The 27840-nt window shown below is 43.9% G+C and overlaps 1 protein-coding gene across 1 annotated transcript in view; it reads left to right on the top strand.

The window, feature by feature from the left end:
* The window catches only part of LOC126252289 (uncharacterized), a 485958-nt gene that overhangs the window by 312672 nt on the left and 145446 nt on the right, over positions 1–27840 (top strand). Inside the window, exon 9 of the mRNA XM_049953169.1 lies at positions 3685–3912. Within this exon, the coding sequence (XP_049809126.1) occupies positions 3685–3912 (228 nt within the window). The remainder of the gene's footprint in view (positions 1–3684; positions 3913–27840) is intronic.

The raw sequence follows: 27840 nt of genomic DNA on the forward strand, positions 1-27840 counted from the left end.
ATGACCCACTGCCTCTCAGCCCAGAAGTAATAACAGAAGTAGACAATGGCCTTGAAAGCTTTCATCGGGTAGGTTGACGCTATAGAAGCAATTTCCTATAGGCTATGGAATAATGTATTACAACGTGCAAGTCTCATTGTTCCGTAGCAATTGTGATGCATAATCCCACACAAAATTTTAGAAAAACATATTGTTTATGTCCAAAAATGATGAATTGTTGCCCAATTTCTGATTTCATTATGTCCTTCACGTATTTGAGATATCTAAAAAATACCAAAAAACTAAAATTTCATTATAATGTTTTCTACTTTTTTCAAAACAATGTTTATTTTCAAGAGTGTAAACGAGTATAAGAACGGGATTGTTTCAAAGTATAATCATCGAAGCATTTGAAAAGTCAGCCGGCCGGCAGTCAGTTTTTATGTCTAAGACTGTACATATTCACTTGGGACAATTCAAATTTACAAAATTATGTGCAGTTTTGGACAAATATACGTCGCAAGTACGGGAAAAAGTATGAAGACCTGTGACCCGTTTAGCCGAACACAAGCGGAGTTGTCGATTTACAGAAACTTGTAAGTACGCTGTACTGAGACATGCTGTTTAGTGCAGAGATCATGAAATAAAATTTCATTATACTAGCGTTTTAGTCAAGGTAATGCATTATCATGCCCGCTTGTATATAAGGGCAGTAGAAATTTATAAATATTGTAACACAGTACTTTCAGTGGAAAGTAAAGTAGTGTGTAATAACAAAATGTGGATGACGAGAGAAAAAAGATTTGCAGCAATAAATTAAATGTAAACCGAAATCACCTTTCGGGGATAATCATATGCATTCAGCTTCACGTGACGAATAGTGATCTCTCTATAAAGCTCATAATGCCCCTTGAATTATGGAGCGCTAGTGGTTTCTTTTTCTTTTTTTTCCTTTTTTTTTTTCTCCACAGTCGCCGATGTTTCTTCTCTGAAGATACTCTATGCACACGGGAACAATAAAAATGAATGATTTTGTCATCGACAACATGGTCTCAATCAGTACTATTGTGGATTATCATCGTGCTGGTTATTTGCAGGACATCAACTTGTGTTAATCAGTACGATATAGAAACAGCTAAAGTTGCAAAATTCCTTTTTATTTGCGAGTAACTAATGACTAGTTTCGGGTTACCTAAACCAAGACAGACAAAGTAGTATTTTATATGCTAGTTCTGAAATTACTGATTTGTTTATATGGATGATTTGAAAATGGATTCAGCTCACCTAAAACTAGTCAACTATCAACTGAACAGTGAACCTTGCAACTGTGCATGTTTCTGTATCGTACAGGACTATTTTAACAGATACTATCGACTGCGTTTGCTGCAGTTGAGATATGATTTTTCTCGTGAGATGAACAGTAGATTTTTCGGTGGATTTTGTACGCTAGAAGCAGCCTGCGTCGCGTCAGTGAGTCAAGCCTCCTTTCCGAGCACAGCTGTATTCAGAAAGTGTTCGCACACCATTCGGACAGGCCCCAGTTGTCAGAAGTTGTTTTAAAGGTCTCTCTTCGATAAGAATGATATTGTTCTGTTTGCTAAAAAATTCCTAGGTCCATCCAGAAACCTGGTCTGATACTCTGTTGTTGTTGTGGTCTTCAGTCCAGAGACTGGTTTGATGCAACTCTCCAAGCTACTCTATCCTGTGCAAGGTTCTTCATCTCCCAGTACCTACTGCAACGTACATCCTTCTGAATCTGTTTGGTTTATTCATCTCTTGGTCTCCTCCTGCGATTTTTACCATCCACGCTGCCTTCCAATACTAAATTGGTGATCCCTTGATGCCTCAGAATATGCCCTATCAATCGATGCCTTCTTCTAGTCAGGGTGTGCCACAAATTTCTCTTATCTCCAATTCTATTCAATACCTCCTCATTAGTTATGTGATCTACCCATCTAATCTTCAGCATTCTTCTGTAGCATCAATTTCGAAAGCTTGTATTTTCTTCTTCTCTCAACTATTTATCGTCCATGTTTCACTTCCATACATGGCTACACTCCATACAAATACTCTCAGAAACGACTTCCTGACACTTAAATCTATACTCGATGTTAACAAATTTCTCTTCTTCAGAAACGCTTTCCTTGCCATTGCCAGTCTACATTTTATATCCTCTCTACTTCGACCATCATCAGTTATTTTGCTCCACAAATAGCAAAACTCCTTTACTACTTTAAGTGTCTCATTTCCTAATCTAATACCCTCAACATCACCCGACTTAATTCGACTACATTCCATTATCCTCGTTTTGCTTTTGTTGATGTTCATCTTATACCCTCCCTTCAAGACACCATCCATTCCGTTCAACTGCTCTTCCAAGTCCTTTGCTGTCTCTGACAGAATTACAATGTCATCGGCGAACCTCAAAGTTTTTATTTCTTCTCCATGGATTTTAATACCTACTCCGAATTTTTCTTTTGTTTCCTTTACTGCTTGCTCAATATACAGATTGAATAACATCGGGGAGAGGCTACAACCCTGTCTCACTTCTTTCCCAACCACTGCTTCCCTTTCATGCCCCTCGACTCTTATAACTGCCATCTGGTTTCTGTACAAATTGTAAATAGCCTTTCGCTCCCTGTATTTTACCACTGCCACTTTTGTATTTGAAAGAGAGTATTCCAGTCAACATTGTCAAAACCTTTCTCTAAGTTTACAAATGCTAGAAACTTAACACTCATAATTAGTTCCTTAGGAAACAGTACACAACAGTATCTAAGGCCTTCAAGGAATACGTCATGAACCTGGTGCCGGTATCTAACGACTTCTCCGAATGAACAGAAAGAGCTGGGTTCTACAGATCGTTGTTTGTGGAATACATGTAGATTCCAACAGAGAAGATATTCGAATGCAGAAAGGTCATAATAAGCAAACACAAAATTTCCTGCAATTTGTTGCACAATATTACTCCTCGGCAGCAAATGCCGTTTCGAGTTTAATGTTTGTTGTTCCTTTGTAAATACAGACTCAATATTTCCAATGTCCACTTGTGGCGTGACGGAATTTGAAGACACCACAATGTTTCCAGAATGAGATTTTCACTCTGCAGCGGAGTGTGCGCTGATATGAAACTTCCTGGCAGATTAAAACTATGTGCCGGACCGAGACTCGAACTCGGGACCTTTGCCTTTCGCGGGCAAGTGCTCTACCAACTGAGCTACCCAAGCACGACTCACGCCCCATCCTCACAGCTTTACTTCTGCCAGTGCCTCGTCTCCTACCTTCCAAAGTTTAAAGAAGCTCTCCTGAGATACTTGCAGAACTAGCACTCCTGAAAGAAAGGATATTGCCCAGACATGGCTTAGCCAAAGCCTGGGGCAGGAGAGCTTCTGAAAAGTTTGGAAGGTAGGAGACGAGGCACTGGCAGAAATAGAGCTGTGAGGACGGGGCGTGAGTCGTGCATGGGTAGCTCAGTTGGTAGAGCACTGGCCCGCGAATGGCAAAGGTCCCGAGTTCGAGTCTCGGTCCGGTACACAGTTTTAATCTGCCAGGAAGTTTCACACCACAATGTGTCAACATACTGTGTAGGGCCGGTATATTGAGAGAGCGCTGCAGTGTCTTTTACTTTGATTCAGACCCATCTGTGATGGCTGCTAAGTGTGACACTGTGTGTGTTCTTTTTTCACTGTTGCGGACGCTGCGCAGCGCGGCCGCCCCGCTGCCTGGTACCGGGCCCACCCGGGCGAGCTAGACGCCAAGCTGCTGTCTGTCATCCCAGAGGCTCCGAGGACGGCGTCCGTGGTGCCGCCCGGCTGGGACTGGCGCATCGCGGGGGGCGGCGCGGGGGCGCCGGCGGGGGTGGCGGCGGCGGTCGCCGCTTCAGAGGCGCCCACCGCACCCGTCTCGCAGGTCACCACTCCCGTCTCGCCCAAGGTACGGCCGCACAGCTTCCCCACCGTTTCTGATAATCCTGGGACATTTCTAGCAATTTTGTTGTAAGCTGACAGAGACCGTAGTGTGTGTCAACCGTAAGTTGGCCTATATGCTACCCCGACCTGCGGGAGGTTTCGTCCTGTGGTCGTTTGATCTGGCTACAGCCAACGTTTCCTTAGACTACAGTACTGTTTGAGGTAGAAATTGTCTTTTGCTGTGTTACGATGTTGTACTTCACACTCTTTCGTACTGTATCATCTCCTTGTCAAAAATGAGTGAGTAAGTGTTACAGTTACGGTCAAGGTCTCAGTACTTGAGACGATTTCAACTTTGATTACACACAACAATAAAACGATAGTGATCTTCGTGCATGACTTTTGATTTGATGGAAGTTTACAACAGAGTGTAGGAGGCAGGCAGGGCTTGTTCCACCCTCATCACTTGGCAGTCTGTGGGGACCAGGATTGCTTCCTGTGCCTCCAACAACTTCCTTTGGCAGTCGGACAACTAAACAGTCGGCTCTCTATAAATATACATTTCGTACGATAGTCGTAATGAAAGTCGTGAGCAACCCATTGTTAAAATTCCAATTCCAACAATGTAAAAAAAACGGTGTCTTAGCCACAAATCTTGCAGAACAGACAGTGGCGCCTGCTCCACAGGGCTTTAGTTCCATCCCAGCTGGACTGTGGCTGCACAAAATGGTTCAAATGGCTCTAAGCACTATGGGACTTAACATCTGAGGTCATCAGTCCCCTAGACATAGAACTATTTAAACATAACCTAACCTAAGGACATCACGCACATCCATGTCCGAGGCAGGAATCGAACCTGCGACCGTATCAGGCGCGTGGTTCGGGACTGAAGCGTCTAGAACCGCTCGACCACAGCGGCCGGCTGTGGCTGCACAGTATACGTGTCAGCGAGCCCTTCGTACGTGAAGATCAACGCTGTACATCATGAGGGGATCAGGCTGACCACGGAAGCTTACAGGCTCTGGGGAACCGCCACTTACCATCTAGCAGCAACTTCTCATGGCGCGTCAAGCAGGTCAGTTTCCCGTTACGCCCAATTCCCCAGCACACAAACCGTTGCTCGTCCAGCTATGGAACGCCTCTTTACCAATCATCCGCGGCCAAACGAGGCCGTTTGGGATCCGTGCGATATGTTTGTTGGAGTCCTCAAAAAAATGGTTCAAATGGCTCTGAGCACTATGGGACTTAACATCTGAGGTCTTCAGTCCCCTAGAACTTAGTACTTAAACCTAACTAACCTAAGGACATCACACACATCCATGCCCGAGGCAGGATTCGAACCTGAGACCGCAGCGGTCGCGCAGTTCCAGACTGAAGCGCCTAGAAACGCTCGGCCACACATTCTGGCCTGTTGGAGTCCTGCGGTGTGGGGCAAGTGCTGACTCAAATCCAGGGTTTTAACCACCTGCCACCGCGAATACTACAGGATCCCAGAATAATTTTAGACTTAGAACTGTGCAGGAGAACTGTACTCTAGCTTTTATTTTGAATACGCTATTTTTCAACATTTTAAATGAACGTCCCGATTATCTCGCTGTATTCACGGATGGGTCTAAATAGGGGTACTCCGTTGATAGCTCTGTTATGTACCCGGATCGTGTCCTCAAGATTCGGTAGCCTCCGGAGTTCACTGCATTGGATATTGAACTACCCGCGATCTTGAGAGCGCTGGAGCAGATGAGATGTGTCATGCCTGCTAAATTCTTCGTCTGTTCCGACTTCCTGAATGCCTTTCAGTCTCTGCAACGCTTGTATCCAGCAGATAAAGTAGTCCAGGATAGCCGGCCCGCTGTGGCCGAGCGGTTCTAGGCGCTTCAGTCAGGAACCGAGCTGCTGCTACGGTCGCAGCTTCGAATCTTGCTTCGCACATGGATGTGAGCGATGTTCTCAGGTTAGTTAGGTTTAAGTAGTTCTGAGTCTAGGGGACTGATGACCTCAGATGTTAAGTACCATAGAGCTTAGAGCCATTTGAACTACTTGAAATCCAGGATATCCTGGGCGCTCTAATGCGGGTACAATGTCTGGGGAAGAAGGCGTCCTTATGCTGGGTTCCAGAGCGCATGGGTACTGCAGGGAACGAAACGGCGGATGCAGCGGTCAAGGAGGCGTGCCGTGTCCCTCGGTTAGCTCAGTAAGCCATCCCCCTGCATGCTATTCTCTCGCCATTGAGGCACAGAGTCGATGGGAATATGAGTGACTGGAAGTAACAGACAACAGTCTCCGTTTAGTAAGGCTCACAACGCCGCCGTGGTGTACCTCCTTCCAGCACGCAGGTGATACGAAGTCCTCCTTACTCGTCTTCGCATAGGCCACAGCAATATGGCTCATGGCTTCTTGATCCGGCGAGAGAACCCTCCACTGTGCGTCACTGTGCGCCACGTTTTATTAGACTGTGTTTCATTTTCCGACCAGTGGGTAGCGGCACATTTGCCAACAAATCCTCCCTCTGTTGTAAGTAGCGTCTACAGGAATGTGTTGAAATGTAAGTCTGCAGGCTTTCCTGGCCGTTGTCACTGAATTTAAAAACTTCTGGATTATTAGGCCTCGTCATATTTCCTCTAAAACGATCGAAGTTTCAATCCCTCTGCTGGGATCTTCCTCAGGATCTTCCGGTGTCCACTACTGCTAGAACACTGTCAGAGACGAGTGTTGCGTCGTCTTATAAGGGGGAGTTTTCCCGCGTTCGTGCTGGAGAAGTGATAGTATTGGTTAAAATTCATATGGCTACCATTGGTGGGCCATATCCATAGGTTTATATTCCCGCACTGATGCAGATGAAAGGGCGTTGTTGGCTAAACTCTTGTGGATACTATTGGTGGCCCAACGTCATTGGACAGAAAGGCACTATTCCACACTTCTGCTGGAGAAGGGTTATTGCTTGAAATTCCTCGTACTGCTATTGGTTGGCCACCATCATTGGCTAGATTCAAAACGGACAGAGCAAGAGGGGGGGGGGGGGGAATGTTTACCCAAAATATTATTGTCCGCCGATGTGACTTGCAGCGCGTTGTTTAAGTCGCTCGCAAACAGCGGCACCACCCAGCCTAGAAGCAAGCAGTGCTCAACACTCTGTTTTCACGTGCCTTCCGTATCAGTGATGACAACTTGGATTTTTTCAAAGAGGACATTGAAGGCAAATGGCTATGATAGTTATTTAATCGACAGGGTTTTTAGGCGGAATATTAATAACGCTAATAAGAATGACGAGGAACTGCCTTCTCACTCTGTTAGGTTACCGTTCGTTTCTGGGGTCACTGACTGCATAAGCAGCATTCTAAAGAATAATGGTATTCAGACATCTTTCTTTAGTCAAAACAAAATAAAAGATTTTTCCCGACGGAAAACGGATGCACCTGATTGCCTCCACAACGCAGGCGTCTATCTAGTGACATGTGGTTACGGCAAAGTGTATATAGGCGAACTGGAAGACCTGTTAAAGAACGCATTAAGGAACGCGAACGGCACATGCGGCTAAAACAAAGTGCAAAATCGGTAGTAGCGGAACATCATGAGAACTGTCATTCTGACATAGATTTTAACAACGTACGTGTCCTGGCTAAGGAAGCAAACATTTATAGAAGAAAGGTCCGAGAAGCGGTTGAAATTTCCAAGAATGCATCCAGTTTCAATAGACAGGACGGCTATAACCTTACGTCATCATGGTTCCCCGCCATCGAGGAAGTGAATCTGCAGCCGCGGTGTGCGAGCGACGTAAACAGCGCGCTGCAAGTCACATCGACAGACAATATTTTGGGTAAACATTCCCCCCCCCCCCCCCTCTTGCTCTGTCCGTTTCGAATCTATCCAATGATGACAGCCAGCCAATAGCAGTAGGAGGAATTTCAGGTGTGGAATAGTGCCTTTCTATACAATGACGATGTGCCACCAATAGTATCCACAAGAGTTTAGTCAACAACGCCCTTTTATCTGCATCAGTGCGGTAATATTAGCCTATGACTATGGCCCACCAATGGTAGCCATAAGAATTTTAGCCAATACTATCACTTCTCCAGCACGAATGCGGGAAAACTACCCTTTATAAGAGTACGCGACACTAGTCTTTGATCCCTTCCCCCACCTCCTCCTGTTCCTCCAACATATCCGTGTCCTTTACATTGTCCGCAGGCTTTATCCCCCCCATCCTCTGGTTATCTCCTTCCTCTCCACCCCCCCCCCACCCGTTACCACGCCTCTATCGCTGTATCCCTCCCTCTCTCCACCTCCACACCCTCCATCTCCTTCATCAGGGCAATTTCCAGCGTTCCCCCTCCTGGATGATGAACTTCGCCGTGACATCTACCCTTCCTTCCAACTATAACCTGGCCTTGTTTCCCCCATCCCTCCCCAGGGCCCCCTTTTTTCTCTCCCCTCCTTCTCCCAGAGCGGATTTTCCTCCTTCCCCCCCTGAGACCCTGCACCCCATCCTTGCCTCTTTCCCTCCCACATCCCTCCCTACCTGGCCCTCTTCGGCACGCCGCCCGCCCATCTCCCACCCCCCTCTCTTCCCCTCCCTCCCTCCCTTCTTGCCGGTCGCGGTGGTTGTGCGGTTCTAGGCGCTCCAGTCTGGAGCCGCGCTGCTGCTACGGTCGCAGGTTCGAATCCTGCCTCGGGCATGGATGTGTGTGATGTCCTTAGGTTAGTTAGGTTTAAGTAGTTCTAAGTTCTAGGGGACTGATGACCACAGCAGTTGAGTCCCATTGTGCTCAGAGCCATTTGAACCATTTGAACCATTTGAACCTCCCTTCTTCTGGTCTCCCTCATCTCCTTGCGCCTGGCCGATCCTCCATTTTGATCATCGTCAGCATTGTGCCATGACAGTGTTGTATTTAGTGCCGTTTCTCCTGTGCGTCGTGAGGTGTGATTTTAATCGTGTGCTGGCATTGTACTTAGTGTCACTGTCAGTGTTTGTTATGTGCTATGCCATCCGTCGACACTTTTATGCTTCGGTCATACTATGCCTTGTGTTCTTTTAATTGTCCGAGTGTGTCGTTTTTTTGTGTGTGCTACTTTTTTACGGTTTTTATCTCCATTTTACAGTCACCCCATTTTTTATCTATCGTCTTCCATGATGTTCCCCCTTTTTATATCTATGTTCACCATGTTTTCTCCTTTGTATATTTTTAAATACTGCTATTGTTTGTTCTACGTCTTTCGGCTGAAGAGCAGCGCATATGCTGCTGCCAGCTTGTCCCAATGGGGAATTGAAATACAATAACGGGAAAAAAATCGTCTCTGACAATGTTCTAGCGGTAGTGGACACCGAAAGATCCTGAGGAAGATCCCAGCAGAGGGATCGAAACTTCGATCGTTTTAGAGGAAATATGACGAGGCCTAATAACCCAGAAGATTTTAAATTCTAAGTTTTAAAGTTTTCTGATTTGTCCAACTCGTTTCCAAAAATTTTAGGGCGAAGCTTCTAACGTGTTAACTGAGTTATTGGTCACCCATGTTTTTCCTAAGTGGACAGATAGATTTCCCTACGTATTTAGCTCCTGTGTCGTTTTACATCTGTTTTAATTCCAGGTATGACACCTTTCTCCCTTTTTTCGTTGTCTTAAGGAGTGTGAGATAGAGTGCTTGTGTAGGCCAAAGTGTGCTGTAATTTACGTCCTTGTTAAAGAGGGAAAAATGTTCTGCTGAAATTCACCTCAGACTTTAACATACCTATGGAGGTATCTGCATGGGCGCCAGCAGTATTAGATGGGAGGAACATTTCATACGTGGAGACACGAGTATCCAAATGAACCTCATACCGATCGCCCTAGGAAAGAGATGGTGAGCTCATAGGAGAAGACAGGCACGTCACTGGAAATGAAAACGCTGTAAAACTTGCAGTTGAACATAGTTCAGTGAAGAAATGATTCAAAGCTTAGGGTATCAAAAAGTTTTTGGCCGTTGGGTCCCACGTTTATTGAGCAAAGACCACAAGCTTCAGAGAAGGACCATCACCCAAAACAATCAAATAAATTCTCCATACATTCCTGACTTGACCCTCTCCGACTACCATCTTTTCGCTTCTGTTAAGGACGAGATGCGAGGCCAATTCTACGAGATGGTGGAGGATATTCGGTAAGCAGTGCGTCAGTGTCCTTGGGAAGCAGGAACGGAGTTTTATCGTAAGGGTGTTTTCAGATTTGCAGACCGATCGAAAAAATGTGTACAAAGAAACTGTGACTATGTTCGAAAGTTACAGAAAGTACGTAGGTTAATATGAGGTATTGGTTTGACTAAAAACAAAGGTTTAAAATTTTTAAATGTTGTTGCTCATTACTTTCAGTATAGCCATCGTACAGAAAATAATAAAATAGTTTTAAAAAGCACGTAAAAATATTTTGTGAAAAGATTTGTCTAAGAGTAAGGAATAAAACAGACTAGAGAAAAATTTGACGCGGCATTCAGTGACACCCGAGATCATACATAGCAAATGATGTCCCAAATTTTTACCGCTTCCACTCCCATAGCAATAGTTTCTGAAGGCCACACAATAGCAGACTACACGCTCTACATAATCCGTCAGACAAATATACTCTAGTGCTCTTCAAAATTCTAAAACTCTAAGTTAAAGACTGAACTTCAAATTCTCAATCGGCACCTCATTTGCTGTACGTGATTTCGACTGTCACTTCTTACTTTTAGTCAAATCATTTCACAAAACAATCAAACGTTATGTTTCAAAATTTTTTTATTGACATCAATTCTCTAATTAAACTGATCTTAATCACCCTGATTACTTAAAAGCAATTAATCTTTTTTGCAAAACTATACCCCACACCGATCAATTTGATACCTTACTTGTCCATTTAAAGCTCTTCTTTGGGCTATGAAAATTTGGACAATAGACCATTGTGTAATTTTCCCCTCAAATTACTAATGGAGTTTCTCTTAATTACTCTGATTATTATCAAGCAGTTGCAGGACTAGATCAGTTTGCCCATTTCCCACCCTCCGTTTAGCTATGAAAATTCGGAGAAAAATTTTCCTTCAAATCACAAATTAAGTTACTCTCAGTTATCTTGATTACTTTCAAGTAATTAAATATTTCTTTGCAAAAGTAGATTTAATGGTGGTCAATTTGGTATCCCATTTGACCATTCCCCACTCTTCGGTTGGCTACGGTAATTCGGACTAAATTCCACTATGGGCCGCGCGGGGTAGCCGCGCAGTCTAGGGTGCCTAGTCACTGTTCGCACAGCTCCCCCTCCCCCTGTCCACCCTCCACCCCACCCCCCCCCACCCCCGTCGGAGGTTCGAGTCCTCCCTCGGGCATGGGTGGGTGTGTTGTTCTTAGTGTAAGTTTGTTTAAGTTAGAGTAAATAATGTGTAAGCCTAGGGACCGATGACAGCAGTTTGATCCCATAGGAACTTACCACAAATTTCCAAAATTTTAAAATCCACTGTGTACTTTCTGGGGAGTCCTTTTTTCGATCCGCTGAAGGCCGGCCGAAGTGGCCGTGCGGTTAAAGGCGCTGCAGTCTGGAACCGCAAGACCGCTACGGTCGCAGGTTCGAATCCTGCCTCGGGCATGGATGTTTGTGATGTCCTTAGGTTTAACTAGTTCTAAGTTCTAGGGGACTAATGACCTCAGCAGTTGAGTCCCATAGTGCTCAGAGCCATTTGAACCATTTGATCCGCTGAAACATTACATCAAAAAACGAAAAAGCAACCAACCACTGTTAATGGCGTCATTTATTAAAAACAGGTAGGACCTTTACCAGATTCACACCGGCAGATTCACCATCAGATGGCTGGTCTTCTCTATTTTTTTAACTGAAATTATGCTGCACACGAGACGTCAGATCTTTTTATCTGAGAAGAGCGTATCTTCATCTGTATTTACATCTACGTGAATACTCTGCAATTAACTCGTATGTGCCTGGCATTGAGCCACTTTCACGCTATTTCTCTGCCGTTCCTCTCTCGGCTAGGGCGCGGTAAAAACGAACACCCAAATCTTACCACGTGAGCTCTGATTTCTCTTATTTTATCATGATGATCTTTTCTCGCTATGTACGTGGGCGTCAACAATAATTTTTCGCGTTCAGAGGAGAACGTTCGTGGCTGAAATCTCTTGAAAAGATTTCGCTTTGTTTTAATGATTGGCAGCCCAGCTTGCGTGTCATATCTGTGACATTCCCTCCTCTTTTTCACACTAACATAAAACGAGGTGCCTTTCTTTGAATTTTCTCAACGTCCTCCGTCAAACCTATCTGGTAAGGATCCCATACCGCACAGCGATACTCTAGCAGAGGACGGACAAGCATGGAGTCCTCAGTCTTTTTAGTTCATTTGTTGCATCTTCTAAGTGTTCTACCAATAAAACCAGATCTTTGGTTCTCCTTCCCCCACAACATTATCTATGTGATCGTTCCAATTTAAGTTGTTCATAATCGTTATACCACTTGGTTGAATTGACAACCTTTAGGTTAGTGTGATTTATCGTGTAATCAAATTTAACGGAGTCCTTTTGGAACTCATGCGAATGACCTTACACTTTTCATCATTTACAGTCAAATATCACTCTTACACCAAACGAGTATCTTGTATAAACAGTTTTGGACTTGGTTTTTGATCTTCTGATGACTTTACTGGACGGTAAATTGTAGCATCATGTGCAAACAATCCAAGCTCGTCGCTTAGCTTGTCTCGTAAATCACTTATATAGATTAGGAACAGCAGAGGGTCTGTGACACTTCCTTGGGGAACACCAGATGTCGCTTCTGTACAACGCGAATACTTTCCATGAATTGTTACGAACTGTGACCTTTCTCAAAGGAAATCACGAATCCAGTTGCATAATTGAGACGATATTCCATAGGCACGCAATTTGATTAAAAGCCGCTTGTGAGGAACGGTATTAAAAGCCTTCTGGTAATATGGAATCAATTTGAAATCCTTTGTCGATAGCACTCATTACTTCGTGAGAATAAAGAGCTAGTTGTGTTGCACAAGAACCATATTTTCTGAATCCGTACTGACTATTTGTCAATAGAACTTTTTCTTCGAGGTAATTCATAATATTCGAATACAGTATATGTTTCAAAATTTTACTGCAAATCGCTGCCAGTGATATGGGTCTGTAAGTCAGTGATTACTTCTGTTTCCTTTCTTGAGTATTGCTGCGATTAGTGCAACTTCCACTCTTTAGGTTTAGATATTTCGTCGAGCGAGCGGTTGTAAATAACTGCTACGTATGTAGCTGTTATACCAGCGCAATGTGACTGAAACCTAATTTGTACACAATCGGTATCGGAAGACATACTTTTATTAACTGATTTAAGTTGCTTCGCTACACCGAGGATATCTACTAACTTACTGATATTGGCAGCTGTTCTGATTCGAATTGCGGAAAATTTACTTCGTCTTCTTTGGTGAAGCAGTTTCGGAAACCCGTGTTTAGTAACTCTGCTTTAGTGGCACTGTCATCGGTTGCGCAGGAAGGTATTGACTGCGTCTTGCGCTAGTATATTTTGCGTACGACCATAGTCACTTAGGATTTTCCGCCAGCTTTCGAGATACAGTTTCGTTATGAAAACTAGTGAAACCGTCTGGCATTGAAGTGCGCTCCAAAGTTCGAGCTTCTGCAAATATCCGCCTATCTTGGGGATTTCGCGTTTTTTTAACTAGGCATGTTCCTTTCGTTGCTTCTGCAACAATGTTCTCGTACGTTTGTGTACCTTTGAGGATCAGTTCCATTAATTTATTTGCTGTAATTTAGCCAACACCATGTTTTCTCTTACACAGTTGGTTCGTAAGAAGCGGAGACCTTCTTTTAGGAAGGCATCAAGCGAATATTTATCTGCTTTTTAAAACAGATCTCTTTTGCATTTATTTTTGGTGCGTTTGGATGATACGGTATTCAAGGTTTGGATGATACGGTATTCAGTCTCGCTACAACGACCTCGTGGTCACTATTCCCTGTATCCATCATGATTCTCCTCATTTTCTCAGGATTATTTATTGCTGCGATGTCAAGTGTGTTTTCGTAACCAGTTATACTTCGAGTGGGCTCCTGAACCATTTGCTCAAAATAATTTTCGAAGAAAGCATTTAGTACAATTTAAGACAATGTTTTATGCCTGCCACCGGCATTGAATACGTACTTTCGGCAACATATCGAGTATAGATTCAAGTCGCAACCAACTGTAAACGTACAAGTGGATACCTGTTTGAGATGAGACTCAATTTTTCTTTGAACCTTTCAGCAACTGTATCGTACCAGTCAAGGAGTCGGTAAAAGGAACCAGTCATTAACTTATTGCGAATGTCAAGTATAATATCTACCAACGTTAACTCACAGGAATTATACACTTCAATTTCACTGGAAAATAATCTGCTCTAACGTCAACAAGATGCCACCACCAGCTGTATTAATCTATCCTTTCTGCGCACCATTAGGTCCTTGGTAAAAATTTCGGCTGGAATGATCTCTGGCCTCAGCCAGCTTTTAGTACCTTCAAGCTTCAGCGCTTTCTATTAGCGCTTAGACCTCTGGTTCTTTCCTAGCACTGCTACGACAATTTGCGACTATAACACCTATGGTTCCTAGGTCTATCCTTGTCCTGTGTTTACCTTACACTCTTTGAGACTGAAGTCCTTTTTGTTCTTTCCCAAGACCCTTTACCTTGAAAAACCGTCCAGTCCACTCCATACAGCCCCTGTTACCCGTGTAACCACCTCTTGTGTGTAATGGACCCTGGCCTATTAAGCAGAATCCGATACCTCACCACCCTCTGTCCCAAGTCAAGGAAACTGTAGCCTACAGAGTCACAAAACCGTCTGAGCCTCGAATTCAAATCCTCCCTTCGCCTCTGTATCAGAGGTCCCCAATCGGTCCTGTCGACTGTGCTGCAAAAGGCGAGCTCTACTTTTATGTCACAAGCAACACTGGCAGCCTTTACCAATTTAGATAGCTCCTGGAAACCAGAGAGAATCTCTCTTGATCCAAAGCAGCACATTAGGACCGACCTGAGCCACCACCTGCAGTTGGCTGCAAATTGTGCACTTGATGACATCCGGAAGGACTCATTCCACATCTGGGATGAACCCTCGTCAGGTACCCACCTGCACACTGGACTTCTCCTCCTTGACAGCCACATTGCTAAGAAGCTCTACTTCGTTTCTAACACTGGAGCTACCAACTATCAGTAATCCCGCCCTCTGTGAATGCCCAGATCTGGCAGGCCAAGTGGCTTCCTCTGGAAAAGGACAAGCTACTGCATCTGGCACAGGAACTTTATCAGCCACATATAGCACCTGAAACCTGTTTGTCAGACGAGGCCGTTCGACTGGCCTCCTACAGTCTTTTGCTGCTGTCCACACCTTGGAACGACCTCCAACTCGACCATAGATCAGGGATCAGCCTCAGTCTGGGCAATATCCAAGGTGGCTACAGTAGTGGACTGATCGGAGTAACTGCACTTGCATGCAGCATGCATCTGTTTTCATAAATAATTTTGCTTTTGAGATATCGACTGTCATTTTATCGTTATGTATCATCTCTTTCACTGTCCTTGCTCGTGTTCTGTGTAGACGAAACAGACTTTATCGTTGTGTATTGCAGTTTAAGTGATACATCGTAGTAGAAACACGTACTTCCACCTTTCCTAAAATGGTGCTTCTGTGAGTGTGGTGTCCTCACATCGTTCATTTTGATTAAATGTTCGCAGTATTTAATAATGGCTGTGGCAAATAGAGTTTTAGAGAACCATAATCTAAATTGCAACCTTCGTCGAAATTCATCTTGTGTATAACCTCTATTATGCCTAGTTCAAAAGCAATACTAGACACCAATTATATGTGCTACTTTCCCAGTAAATTGATGGTGATAAACTTCTAAAATCGTTAGGTGATGATAGTACGTTCTATGACACAGCATGAGACTGGACACCTTTTATGTTGTTAGAAACCGTTGTAACACTTATTTTTAGTCATCAGTCTTCTGACTGGTTTGATGTAGCCCGACCCGAATTCCTCTCCTGTAGAACTTGAAACCTACGTCCTTAATTATTTGCTGCCTTTACCCCAGTCTCTGTCTTCCTCTGCAGTTCTTTTCCTCTACAGCCCCCTCTAGTGTCATGGAAGTTGTTCCTCGATGTCTTAAAAGATGTCCAGTCATCTTGCCATTCTTCTTGTCAGTGTTTTTCATATATTCGTTTCCCGCCAATTTTGCGTAGTACCTCATTATATCTTACCCTGTCAGTCTACCCAAATTTTCAGCTTTGTTCTGTAGCACCACATCGCAAATGTTTCGATTCTCTTCCGTTCCGGTTTTCCCGCAAACCATGTATCACTATCGTACAATGCTGTGCTCCAAATGCACGTTCTCAGAAATTTCTTCCTCAAATTAAGGCCCATGTTTGATACTAGTAGGCCGGCCAGTGTGGCCGAGCGGTTCTAGGCGCTTCACTCTGGAACCGCGCGACCGCTACGGTCGCAGGTTCGAATCCTGCCTCGGGCATGGATGTGTGTGATGTCCTTAGGTTAGTTAGGTTTAAGTAGTTGTAAGTTCTAGGGGACTGATGACCTCAGATGTTAAGTCCTGTAGTGCTCAGAGCCATTTGAACCATTTTTTTGATGCTAGTAGACTTCTCCTGGCCAGGAATGTCCTTTTTACCAGTGTTAGGCTGCTTTTTATGTCTTCCTTACTCCGTACATCAGGGGTTATTTTGCTGCTAGGTAACAGAATCCTACGCTGTTCTCATTTCTGCTACTTCTCATTATTTCCGTCTTTCGTCTACTTACTCTCAATTCATATTCTGTTGTCACTAGACTGTTCATTCCAGTCAGCAGATTCTATAAGTGCTCTTCACTTTTACTCAGGATAGCAATGTCATCAGAGAATCCTGTCATTAATAATCCTTTCATCTTGAATTTTAATCCCACTCTTGAAGCTTTCTTTTATTTCCTACAGCTCTTCTTCGATCTGTATACTGAACACTAGTGGCGAAAGACTACATTCCTGTCTTACATCCTTTTTAATCCGACCACTTCGTTCTTGGTCTTCCACTCTTATTGCCCCCTGGCTCTTGAACATGTTGTATATTGCCCGTCTATTCCTATAGCTCACCCCTGTTTTCCTCATAATTTCGAACATCTTGCCATTTGACATTATCGAACGCATTTACCAGGTAGACAAATCCTATGATCATGCCTTGATTTTTCTTCAGTCTTGATTTCGTTATCAACATCACCGTGAAGACTGCCTTTCCGGTGCTTTTACCTTACCTAAAGCCAAACTGATCGTCATCTAACAAATCCTCAATTTTCTTGTCCATTTTTCTGTGTGTTATCATTGTCAGCAACTTGAATGCATAAGCTGTTAAGCTGATTGTGCGATAATTCTCGCAACTGTCGGCTTTTGCCATCTTCGCAATCGTGTGGATGATGTTCTCCGAAAGTCTGGTGGTACATCGCCAGTCTCATATAATTCTACATACCAACGTGTACAGTCGTTTTGTTGGCACCTCCCCCAACGATTTTAGATATTCCGATGGAATGTTATCAATCCGTTCTGCCTTATTTCACTTTAAGTCGACCAAAGCTCTTCCAGTTCTGATTGTAATACTTGATCTCCTACTTTTTCCCCGTTGACTCCTATTTCTTCTTCTATAACGGAATCAGACATGTCATCCACCTCGGAGAGACATTCAGTGTACTCTTTCAACCCATCCGCTCTCTCCTCTGCATTTAACAGTGCACTCTTAATGTTAGCGCCCTTGCTTTTAATTTCACCGAAAGTTGTTCTGATTTTTCTATGTGCTGAGTCAGTCCTTCTCACAATAATTATTTTCTCAATTTTTTCGCATTTATCATGTAGTCAGTTCACCTTACCTTCCCTGCACTTCCTATTTATACAGTTCCTAAGTGACTTATTTCTGTATAACTGAATTTCCCTGCACATTTTTGTACTTTCTTCTTTCGCTGATTAACTGATGTATTTCTTCTGTTATCCATGGTTCCATCGCAGTCACCTTTGTTGTATCTACGTTTTTCTTTTCAACTTCTGTGACTGCCCTTTTTAGAGGTGTCCATCCCTCTTCAACTGAACTGCCTGCTGAGCTATACATTATCGCAGTATCTGTAGCCTCAGAGAAATTCAAGCGTCTCTCTCCATTTCTTAATATTTCCGTATTCCACTTCTTTGAGCATTGATTCTTCCTGACAAGTCTCTTACTAAATTGTTATCTCTGTCTGTATCTACTCCTGGTACGCCTTACAATCTAGTATCTGATTTTGGTATCTCTGCCTAACAATGACGTAATCTGAAATCCTCCCGTATCTCCCGGCCCTTTCCAAGTATACCTCCTCCTATTGTGATTCTCGAACAAAAAAAAAATGCTATTACTAGCTGAAACTTGTTACAGAACTCAATTAGTCTCTCTCCTCTCTCATCGCTAGTAACAAGAACATATTCTCCCGTAATCTTTTCTTCTACTCGTTCCCCTACAAACACATTCCAGTTTCGCACGGCTATTAGATTTTCATCTCCCTTTACGCACTCAATTACCCGTCCAGTATCCTTATACTTTTTCTCCATCTCTTCATCCTCTGCTTGCGGGCCCGGCATGTATATTTGAACTATTTTTATCGGTTTTGATTTCACTGAACTGTTCACACTGAACTTTTGACAGTAACTCAGTCTCTATCCTATCCTCCTATTCATAAAGAATCCTCCTCCCGTTAAACCATTTTCTGCTGCTCTTGATATTACCCTATATTCATCTGCCCAAAAATCTTTGTCTTCTTTTCATTTCTCTTCACTGACCTCCACTGTATCTAGATTGAGCCTTAGCAACTGTCGTTTCTCATTTTCTAGTTTGTCAATCATGTTCACTGTTTCGATATTCCACGCCCAGAATTTTACCCTTTTCTCATGGTCAGACCCTCCCAATGGCAGTCACTTCCCATAGATATGGATGTGGGACTAGTCCGGAATATTTTGCCAATGGAGAGATTATCATTGCGCTTTTTGATATACAATACAGGCCACATGTCTTGTGGATACATGTTATGTGTCTTTAACGTGATGCTTTCCAAAGCCTTCTGCGTCCCCATGGCTTTGATCATTGCTGATTCTTCCGCGTTTTAGGGGCAGTTTCCCACCTCAAGGACAAGAGAGTGTCCTGAATCTCTGTTCGCTCCTCCGGCCTCTTTGATAAGGCCGTTCGCATAACGAGCGTGAATTCTGATGGCAGAAGTCCTAGGCCATCATTGTTGATGACTTTTATTCAAAATTTAAGCAGTAGCTGGTTTAGAATCAGGGACCTAAGATATTCTGATTAATCTAAGTGGCTATCCTCATACCTCAGGTAACACTCATGGATATAGAAACAGCCGTGCGACTGCTACGGTCGCAGGTTCGAATCCTGCCTCGGGCATGGATGTGTGTGATGTCCTTAGGTTAGTTAGGTTTAAGTAGTTCTGAGTTCTAGGGGACTGATAACCACAGCAGTTGAGTCCCATAGTGCTCAGAGCCATTTGATATAGAAACATTCAATTTAACGGTGTATACAACCTAAATAATAAATAATTATATTCTCTCAGTAATTCAGAATGCCTGTTTCTGTTTTTGTCTAGTGTATTAGGTAACATGTATTTTCTGTCTGGCCAGGTTACTGTCGATCATTTAGGCCGAACGTATTTTTGGCAGACATTTTAAGCTTGTAAAGAATATTTTGATACTTGACGAGCATGTCAGATGGTGAAATCATTAATTTCAGGCTCTGTTATGCCTTACATGCCTTACACTGTTTATGGTATATTAGTTGAACTACGGGCTTTTACAAGTACAACCCTCTGTTGGGGACGTCAAGCGACAGGAGCATAAAGCGGCAGTTGATTTTATTTCACATTTTTGAAATTTTGCGGAACAGTGTTTAAAGTGGTACTCATTTTCCGCAACTCCACATTTCTAATTTGTTAATTACGTTGCAAAATTGAACATTGGATTTTAAATATGTGTGGAGAGTCGGCCGCTGTGGCCGAGCGCCTCTAGGCGCTTCAGTCCGGAACCGTGCTGCTGCTACTGTCGCAGGTTCGAATCCTGCCTCGGGCATGGATGTGTGTGATATCCTTAGGTTAGTTAGGTTTAATTAGTTCTAAGTCTAGGGGACTGATGACCTCAGATGTTAAGTCCCATAGTGCTTAGAGCCATTTTTTTTTTGGGAGTATATTTGATAGTCATTCTCTCATTCCATTGCGAATGCTGTCTAGTTTCCAATGAAATTTACAAATACTTGTACATATGGCGAGATAATTCATAAACAATTATTTGTAGTCACGAAAGAAAACAGAATTAAAAACATGCTTTTTTGGTGCCATTTGACGCAATTCAGGTGGAGGCTACATACCTTTTAAAAGTGTGTGGGCACGCGCGCGTGTGTGTGTGTGTGTGTGTGTGTGTGTGTGTGTGTGTGTGTGTGTGTGTGGTTTGCTGAACGCAATTCTAGGCCAAATAATTCATATCCTTCAGATATTTTTTGGCATGGTGGAAAGTTCAGATCATTCAGATACTTTTGAGTACAGCCAAGATGTTGGGGTCTGAGGTATATTGTGATTGGTTGTTGATTTTAATCACCCCTAAAATACTAGCCTGTGACTGGCTGTGGAGGAGGAGGGGAAGGGAGGCATGGAGGCGTGGCTTGTCATGAGACAACGTCAATCATAATGTCGATGACATCTCTGATAAGAGTAATGATGTCACTGATCTGGGAAACCTGGATTTTGAAGCCATGCGTAGCACGCTGACCTAGGTCACAAGATGTCACACATGTAAACAAAATATTTCTGCGTTACCGTAGATATACTGCTAAGGGTATTCTGTATATTTGTTCAAATAACTTACGGGAATGCAGAAGGTGACATCTTTCACAGCCTCCGGTATTTAGATAGGTGCACACCCTGTCATTTTCGACGCACAAATGCAGCAAGGGAGCGCTGTGCAAGGAAATTTAAAACATTGGTTTGCAGAGCATGTCCAGAAAGATAGTAGACACACACACACACACACACACACACACACACACATACACTGTACACTCTAGCGCCACCACACAGCCAAAGACGATCGATGTCAGAAGTTATCGACAGTGAATATTAGAAAGCAATTGGCGAAATAGCAATAACTCTGTCCCTTTTACCAGGGAGAGAGCGGGATTCCGTATGAATCCAAGCGAAAACCTCCATCTATGTTTATAAGATCATTAACTAATTTAATTCCGTCCTTCCTTTTCCAATAGCTGGAAATTTATACCAGACTCTCCATGTTGTTACGAGGGCTATTAGGAAAGTAAGATACGATAGATCTCGAAATGGAAACAATAAAAATCAAAAATGTTTTATTTGTAGGAGTTTGCACACCTTCCGGCTACTTCTCTACATAATCGCCGCTTTAACTTAGATTTTTTTCTAAGCATTGTACCAACTTTCTAATACTCTCGTCACAGAAGGCAGCCGCCTGTGCTTCCCGCCACTTCTCTCAACTGGTCTGCAGTTCTTGTCTGCGCTAAAATATTGTCTTCACAGCCAACGGTTCATGTGAGCAGTGATGAACATCGGAGGGAGCCACGTCCGGGCTGTGTGGTGGGTGATCAAACACTGCAGGGTGTCGTCATGAACACTGCAGTGTGCGACCGAGAATTGTCATGAAGAAGGAAATGCATGACAGGTACCTTATGCGGGGACGTATGAAATTAGACAAAACCTCAGAGTGGGAGCCTATACTTACCTGGAGACACTATTGTTCTAGACAACTTTACGTGCTTAATGTGTGCTCAGAACTGAAAAGAGTGACGTGACGCCCTCTACAGGCCTACTGTAGACATTACCTAACATATTTGTGCAAAGCTTCATCAGATTTTCGCTGTAGTTTCCATTTCGTGACCTATCGGAGCTTCCTTTCCGAATAGCCCTCTTATATTGAACAGGCTGACCGATGCCAAGGCGATGTTCTGCGGTATCAAATTTGCTCGGCTGTTGTAAGCATGTGTGACGCTTCTGCTCAATTCACCGGTCCTCCACGGTCGTGATGGTCTGACCAATAAACGACATGCCACAACTGCAAGGAATCGATAGACATCAGTCTTACGCAAATCAGGACCAGTCTTTATGGAGTCTAAAAGGGCCCTAATCTTGGATGGTTGTCGAGAAATACATTTCACATCACATTTCCGAAAAATACGACCAGTCCTGTTGCAAACGCTTCCTGCGGAAAGCAGAAAGGCCCTAGACTCCGGTGCTACTTCGGTATTATCATTACTCATCCGGTGCATTGATCTGTCTTTCGCTATAACCATTCTGAAGAAAGGTGAGTTAACTCACTTGCAAACTTTTAGGGTCTGAAATGACGTGAGCCCGTAAGCCAACGTACAAAGTATCCCTTCACGCTGAGCCGCATGGTGACAAATATCAGCTTGTAAATACAACTCATGTCTTATTGTCTGTGACTTATAATACTTACAAGGGAACCTCCCCATCGCACCCCCCTCAGATTTAGTTATAAGTTGGCACAGTGGATAGGCCTTGAAAAACTGAACAAAGTTCAATCGAGAAAACAGGAAGAAGTTGTGTGGAACTATGAAAAAACTGAGTAGTCCATGTGCAACATAAGCAACATCAAGGAGACCGTAGGCGCAGTAGCGCTGTGGTCCGGTGGTAGTTCGCCGGCGGACGGAGTGGAGGTAGGACGTAGTGTGGTGTGCGCTGCGCCGTCTGTGCTTCCGCGTGGTAAGGTTCAAATGGCTCTGAGCACTATGGGACTCAACTGCTGAGGCCATTAGTCCCCTAGAACTTAGAACTAGTTAAACCTAACTAACCTAAGGACATCACAAACATCCATGCCCGAGGCAGGATTCGAACCTGCGACCGTAGCGGTCTTGCGGTTCCAGACTGCAGCGCCTTTAACCGCACGGCCACTTCGGCCGGCCTCCGCGTGGTAAGTCTTGCGCTTGCTGCAGCTTAAAGCTCTGTTTATCGAAAACTTCGAGAAGTAATGAGTAGTATACAGTGATGGCTCAACCAAGTCGAAAAGATACGTTGAAACTTACCTTTGATTCTCGATATGCCAAACCTAAGTCGTTTGAAGTAGAGAATTGGTTAGAAGAAGATGTGAAGCTCTCCTTTAATGATATAATCGGGATCCACCTGTCGATTGTAGCGTGTGTCGTGTTAGTTAAAATGCGTAGTTCCGAGTTGTGCGAGAAAATAGTTGAGTCTTCCGGAGGTGTCATGAAATTTACGCACTCAGATGGAAACGTTGGTGAAGTCACCGTTGCACATGCTGGTTTTGGCATTCGCACAGTTCGAATATTCGAGTTGCCTTTTGAGATTTCAACAGACCAAATTAATGCCGTAATTTCACCCTTCGGCAAAGTGCTCAGCAACTTTGCCGAGAAATGGTCAAGCGCGCATAAATTCCCAGTAATAAATGGAGTACGGCAGCTTCGAGTAGAGTTACAAAAGCGCATCCCGTCGTACATCAATGTCTGCGGATATAGAGGGATTGTAATTTATGACGACCAACCGCGAACCTGTGCCGCCTGTAACAAGCCTGGGCACGTTCGCGCAGAATGTATACAGCGGCGCGTTGCACAGCTGCCGGCCGGCGAGGCCGACAGGCCACCGGCGATGACAACACTGCCTGGAACTTACGCCGCCGTGGCACGCGAACGGCCAACTGCTTCCTCAGCCCCTGAACCGTGTGCAAATACAAATTCTCCAGACACTGAAATTCCGATGGATGTCAGTGCCGTCTTAGCTGACGACCTACAAGAGTCCCACCAACCTACGAAAACAGTTGAAGTTCCACCGAAACAGGCACCTGCAACTGTTAAGGCAGCAGATCCGACACACCTTGCAGGAAAGCGAAACTAACTTGGATACTGAAGAAAGTCCGTCGAGAGGCAATTCTCCCAAAAAAAAAAAAAAAAATAAGAAACGCCGGCTGGCGCGCAAAGGTGCAGAGGAGACAGCTCCCACACTCCGACAAAAAGCAAAGGAAGTAGGTAGTAGCTTAAGCCAACAGATGGCTGGCAACACGAAAGCGACACCAGTTTCTGAGGAGCGTTCCCCTTCTGCGCTGGAAAAACGGGACGTCCAAGGAAAGCTAACAAAGAAAGCACCCACCCACCCTCAAGAAGCGAGTCACTCTCCTGAAGATTCACTCGTCCAACCCACGACGACAACGTCAACCAGCTGGGCAGACGAAAGCGATCACAACAATGCGGATGAAGAAATGACAGAAGTTTCAGAAACTAAAACAGACTGTACTCCAGCCCCAAAGGTGGCTGATTTTTTCAACGAAGACGTCTCCGTGAACGAACTTTCTAAAGACCAAGGACACACCACTGAAACATTTGCTACCGGTGAATATTATTAAAATGAGTTTTAAAGCTGACGCTTGCGAGACAAAACGGAAGAATGTTGTTTAAAGTTTGATCAAGTAGAACGACCAATGTCTGACATACAAGCGTACAAGATCGCTACAGTAAACCTTAATAAGATTCATAGTTCCTTTAAATTACAGAACTTAAAAGATTTTATATATGCTTCTGACAGTGACATTATCCTTCTACAAGAAGTGACAGACATTGAGCTCGGTAACGTACCTGGCTTCAACGCCGTTATAAACCCAGGGCATGGAACGGAAATGGGCACAGCTCTGCTCGCAAAGGAGAGCATAGTAGTCCAAGATGTGGTAAAACTATCAAACAGTAAAGGCATAGCGGCCACAATAAACAAAATACGAGTCATTAACGTATATGCCCCTTCAGGATCCAGCAACAGACACCGCAGAGCGGAGTTCTTTAAAGAAGAAGTTGTCCCACTATTTGGAACTCGATATGAACACCTTATCCTGGGAGGAGATTTTAACTGTGTTTTGCATGCCAAGGACCAAACTCCCAATTTCAACAAGTGTACTGAACTGGAACGTATAGTAAATGACTTAAGACTAATAGACTCATGGGAGTATATGCACGGTGCCGCCCCTGGCTTCACCCACACCACAAGTCACTCGGCGAGCCGTCTAGACAGGATATATGTAACTCATAATTTGAAACACCACATTTTGCAGTCCGAAATATGGCCTACCGTTTTTTCGGATCACGCTGCGTACATATGCACAATCAATCTGACAAAACAAGGGACCTACCGAGGTAGAGGCACATGGAACCTCAACGTGTCACATCTGGAAGACCAAGCTTGTCAGGAGGCACTTTACACGTTATGGAGGGAGTGCGAAAGCAAATTTCTACAACTCTGGCACTGAATGGTGGCTGAAACATGCCAAACCTAAAATACGGAGGTTTTTCATAAATTACTCAAAAGACAAAAACTTTTGGTACAAATCAACTATAGACTTCTACTTTCAGTGTCTAAGGGATTTGTACAAGTCCGATGCAACAGTTGTGGACAATTACGAAAGAATTAACAAAATTAAAGCAAAAATTTTGGCTCTTCGGCGTAAACAACTGGAAGGCTACCAAATACGGTCGCGTGCCCAGAGTATAGCACAGCACGAGGTCACTTCCATTTATCATGTCATTCGTGAAAGAAAAAGGGCGTCTCGCAAGATATTCTCTGAAATAACAACTGATGATGGAAGGAAGCTGACGAAGCAAAGAGAGATTAAAGAGGCAATCGTACAGCATTTTGAATCCTTAATGTCTAGTCAACCAATTGACGAACAGCTTCAAGACGAGTTAACGATCAACCTCCAGGGCAAAGTATGCCACGCGGAAGCACAAACTCTCCTCTCGGAAGTGACTGAAGGAGATGTCAAAGAAGCTATATATGGAAGCATGAAAAATAAGGCTCCAGGGGCAGACGGAATTCCGGCAGAATTTTATCGCAAATTTAGTGACCTCGTAAAAGCTAAGTTAACTCTCATCTGCAACGAACTACTAAACCCTGAAAATGACATCCCGAAAGAATTTCCTGAGGGACTCGTAGTGTTAGTGCCAAAAACCACCAACACGAAAACTGTAAGCGCTCTGAGGCCAATTACGCTTTTAAACAGCGATTACAAAATCTTTGGCCGCATCCTCGCTCGCAGGCTGAAAACCACAATGACCAGCGTCACTGGCCCTTATCAAACAAGTGTGGGCAAAGATAGAAGAATTCTCCAGACCCTTTGTGATCACAGGGACCTAATCTCAACGGCCGACGTCTGCAAAATAAAATGTGCACTCATCTCACTCGACTTTGATAAAGCATTCGACAGGGTAAATCATCGCTTTCTCCTTCGGACCATGGGCGCAATGGGCTTCCCTCCTAGATTCATAGCAGTAGTACGAAATACATTAACAAACAACTCAGCCAGATTTGTCATCAATGGACACATTAGCCTCCCGATTGACGTCACCAGCTCCATTAGGCAAGGGTGTCCAATGTCAATGGCACTCTTCGCCATCGCCATCGAGCCCCTGCTTGCCACCCTTATGAAACATCTCCAAGGGCTACAAATACATGGAGAAAAGATCCTGTGCAAGGCGTACGCTGATGATGTTGGCTTCCTAGTCGTGAATGGCACTGAAGTAGAGAGCGCACTACAAATAGTAACAAAATACGAACAGGCATCTGGTGCAAAACTAAATAGAACAAAGTCGGGGATTTTCAACATCGGCCGTGGAATTGGGACGCAAACGCAGGGTCTGTTACGCGAGCTTGAAACCATGAAATATCTCGGCATAGATTTTAAAAGAAATATCAAGCACACTATTGCTGCGAATTATCGAAAATTACTTAACAGCATACGCGCCTCTGTACAAGCACATAGTATTAGGAAACTCGATGAACTTCAGAAAGTAATAGTGGCAAATGTGTATATCACATCCAAAGTTAATTACGTAGCACAAGTTCTGCCACCACCTGCGCCTTTGTCGAAAAGTATCGCATCTGCACTAGGACATTTTGTCAGCCGCGGTTATATTTTCAAAGTCAAATATGACGTTCTGATGCTCCCTACGAAATGCAGTAGGTTAAATCTCACCGATATCAGCAAAAAAGCACAAGCCTTATACCTTTCAACCACATACAAACAATGGAAGGAACCACGTCGTGGCACCCTTGCTGCACATTTGTTAAATGAAAGCCGGCCTCGGTGGTCTCGCGGTTCTAGGCGCGCAGTCCGGAACCGTGGGACTGCTACGGTCGCAGGTTCGAATCCTGCCTCGGGTATGGGTGTGTGTGATGTCCTTAGGTTAGTTAGGTTTAAGTAGTTCTGAGTTCTAGGGGACTGATAACCACAGCAGTTGAGTCCCATAGTGCTCAGAGCCATTTTTTTGTTAAATGAAATAGCTCCTGCTGACATCAGTGCACCTATAAATGTCCAACACATACCCAACGGACTATACCACTTGAAATACTTTTTAGTGGAATACAGCTACATACAGGCAAGGATCCCTGAAAAAGACATCATGAACGTGAAAGAACTTTACAATAACTTGATGAAAAACAAACCCAGAAACGACGTAGAACAAAAGTATCCTTGTTATAACTGGGAAACAATATGGCAAAATATTCACTGCCGGAACCGGCCAACGTATGTTAGATCGACCTGGTACTATGCTGTAAACAAGAAAATTATGACGAACTCTAAACTGCACTCTATTCGATTGGCCGAGTCACCGCTGTGTACATTATGTAATATACCAAATACCGAAGAGCATAGATTGTTGTGTGACAAGGTAAAAGACATATGGCTCTACATAAGACAAAAGATAGCGAGCGTCAGCAGAACTACGCCCAACGCCGTTACGCCTGCTGCATTTTTAAACCCTGACAGTATACCTTACCGTAAAACAAAACGAAACGCAATCAACTGGTTGAAAGGCCAAACGATGCATTACATCCTAACAAAAGAATTATGCAACAGGGAGGACTTCTGGGTATACCT

The sequence above is a fragment of the Schistocerca nitens genome, chromosome 4, assembly GCF_023898315.1.
Source record: "Schistocerca nitens isolate TAMUIC-IGC-003100 chromosome 4, iqSchNite1.1, whole genome shotgun sequence".
NCBI lineage: Eukaryota > Metazoa > Arthropoda > Insecta > Orthoptera > Acrididae > Schistocerca > Schistocerca nitens.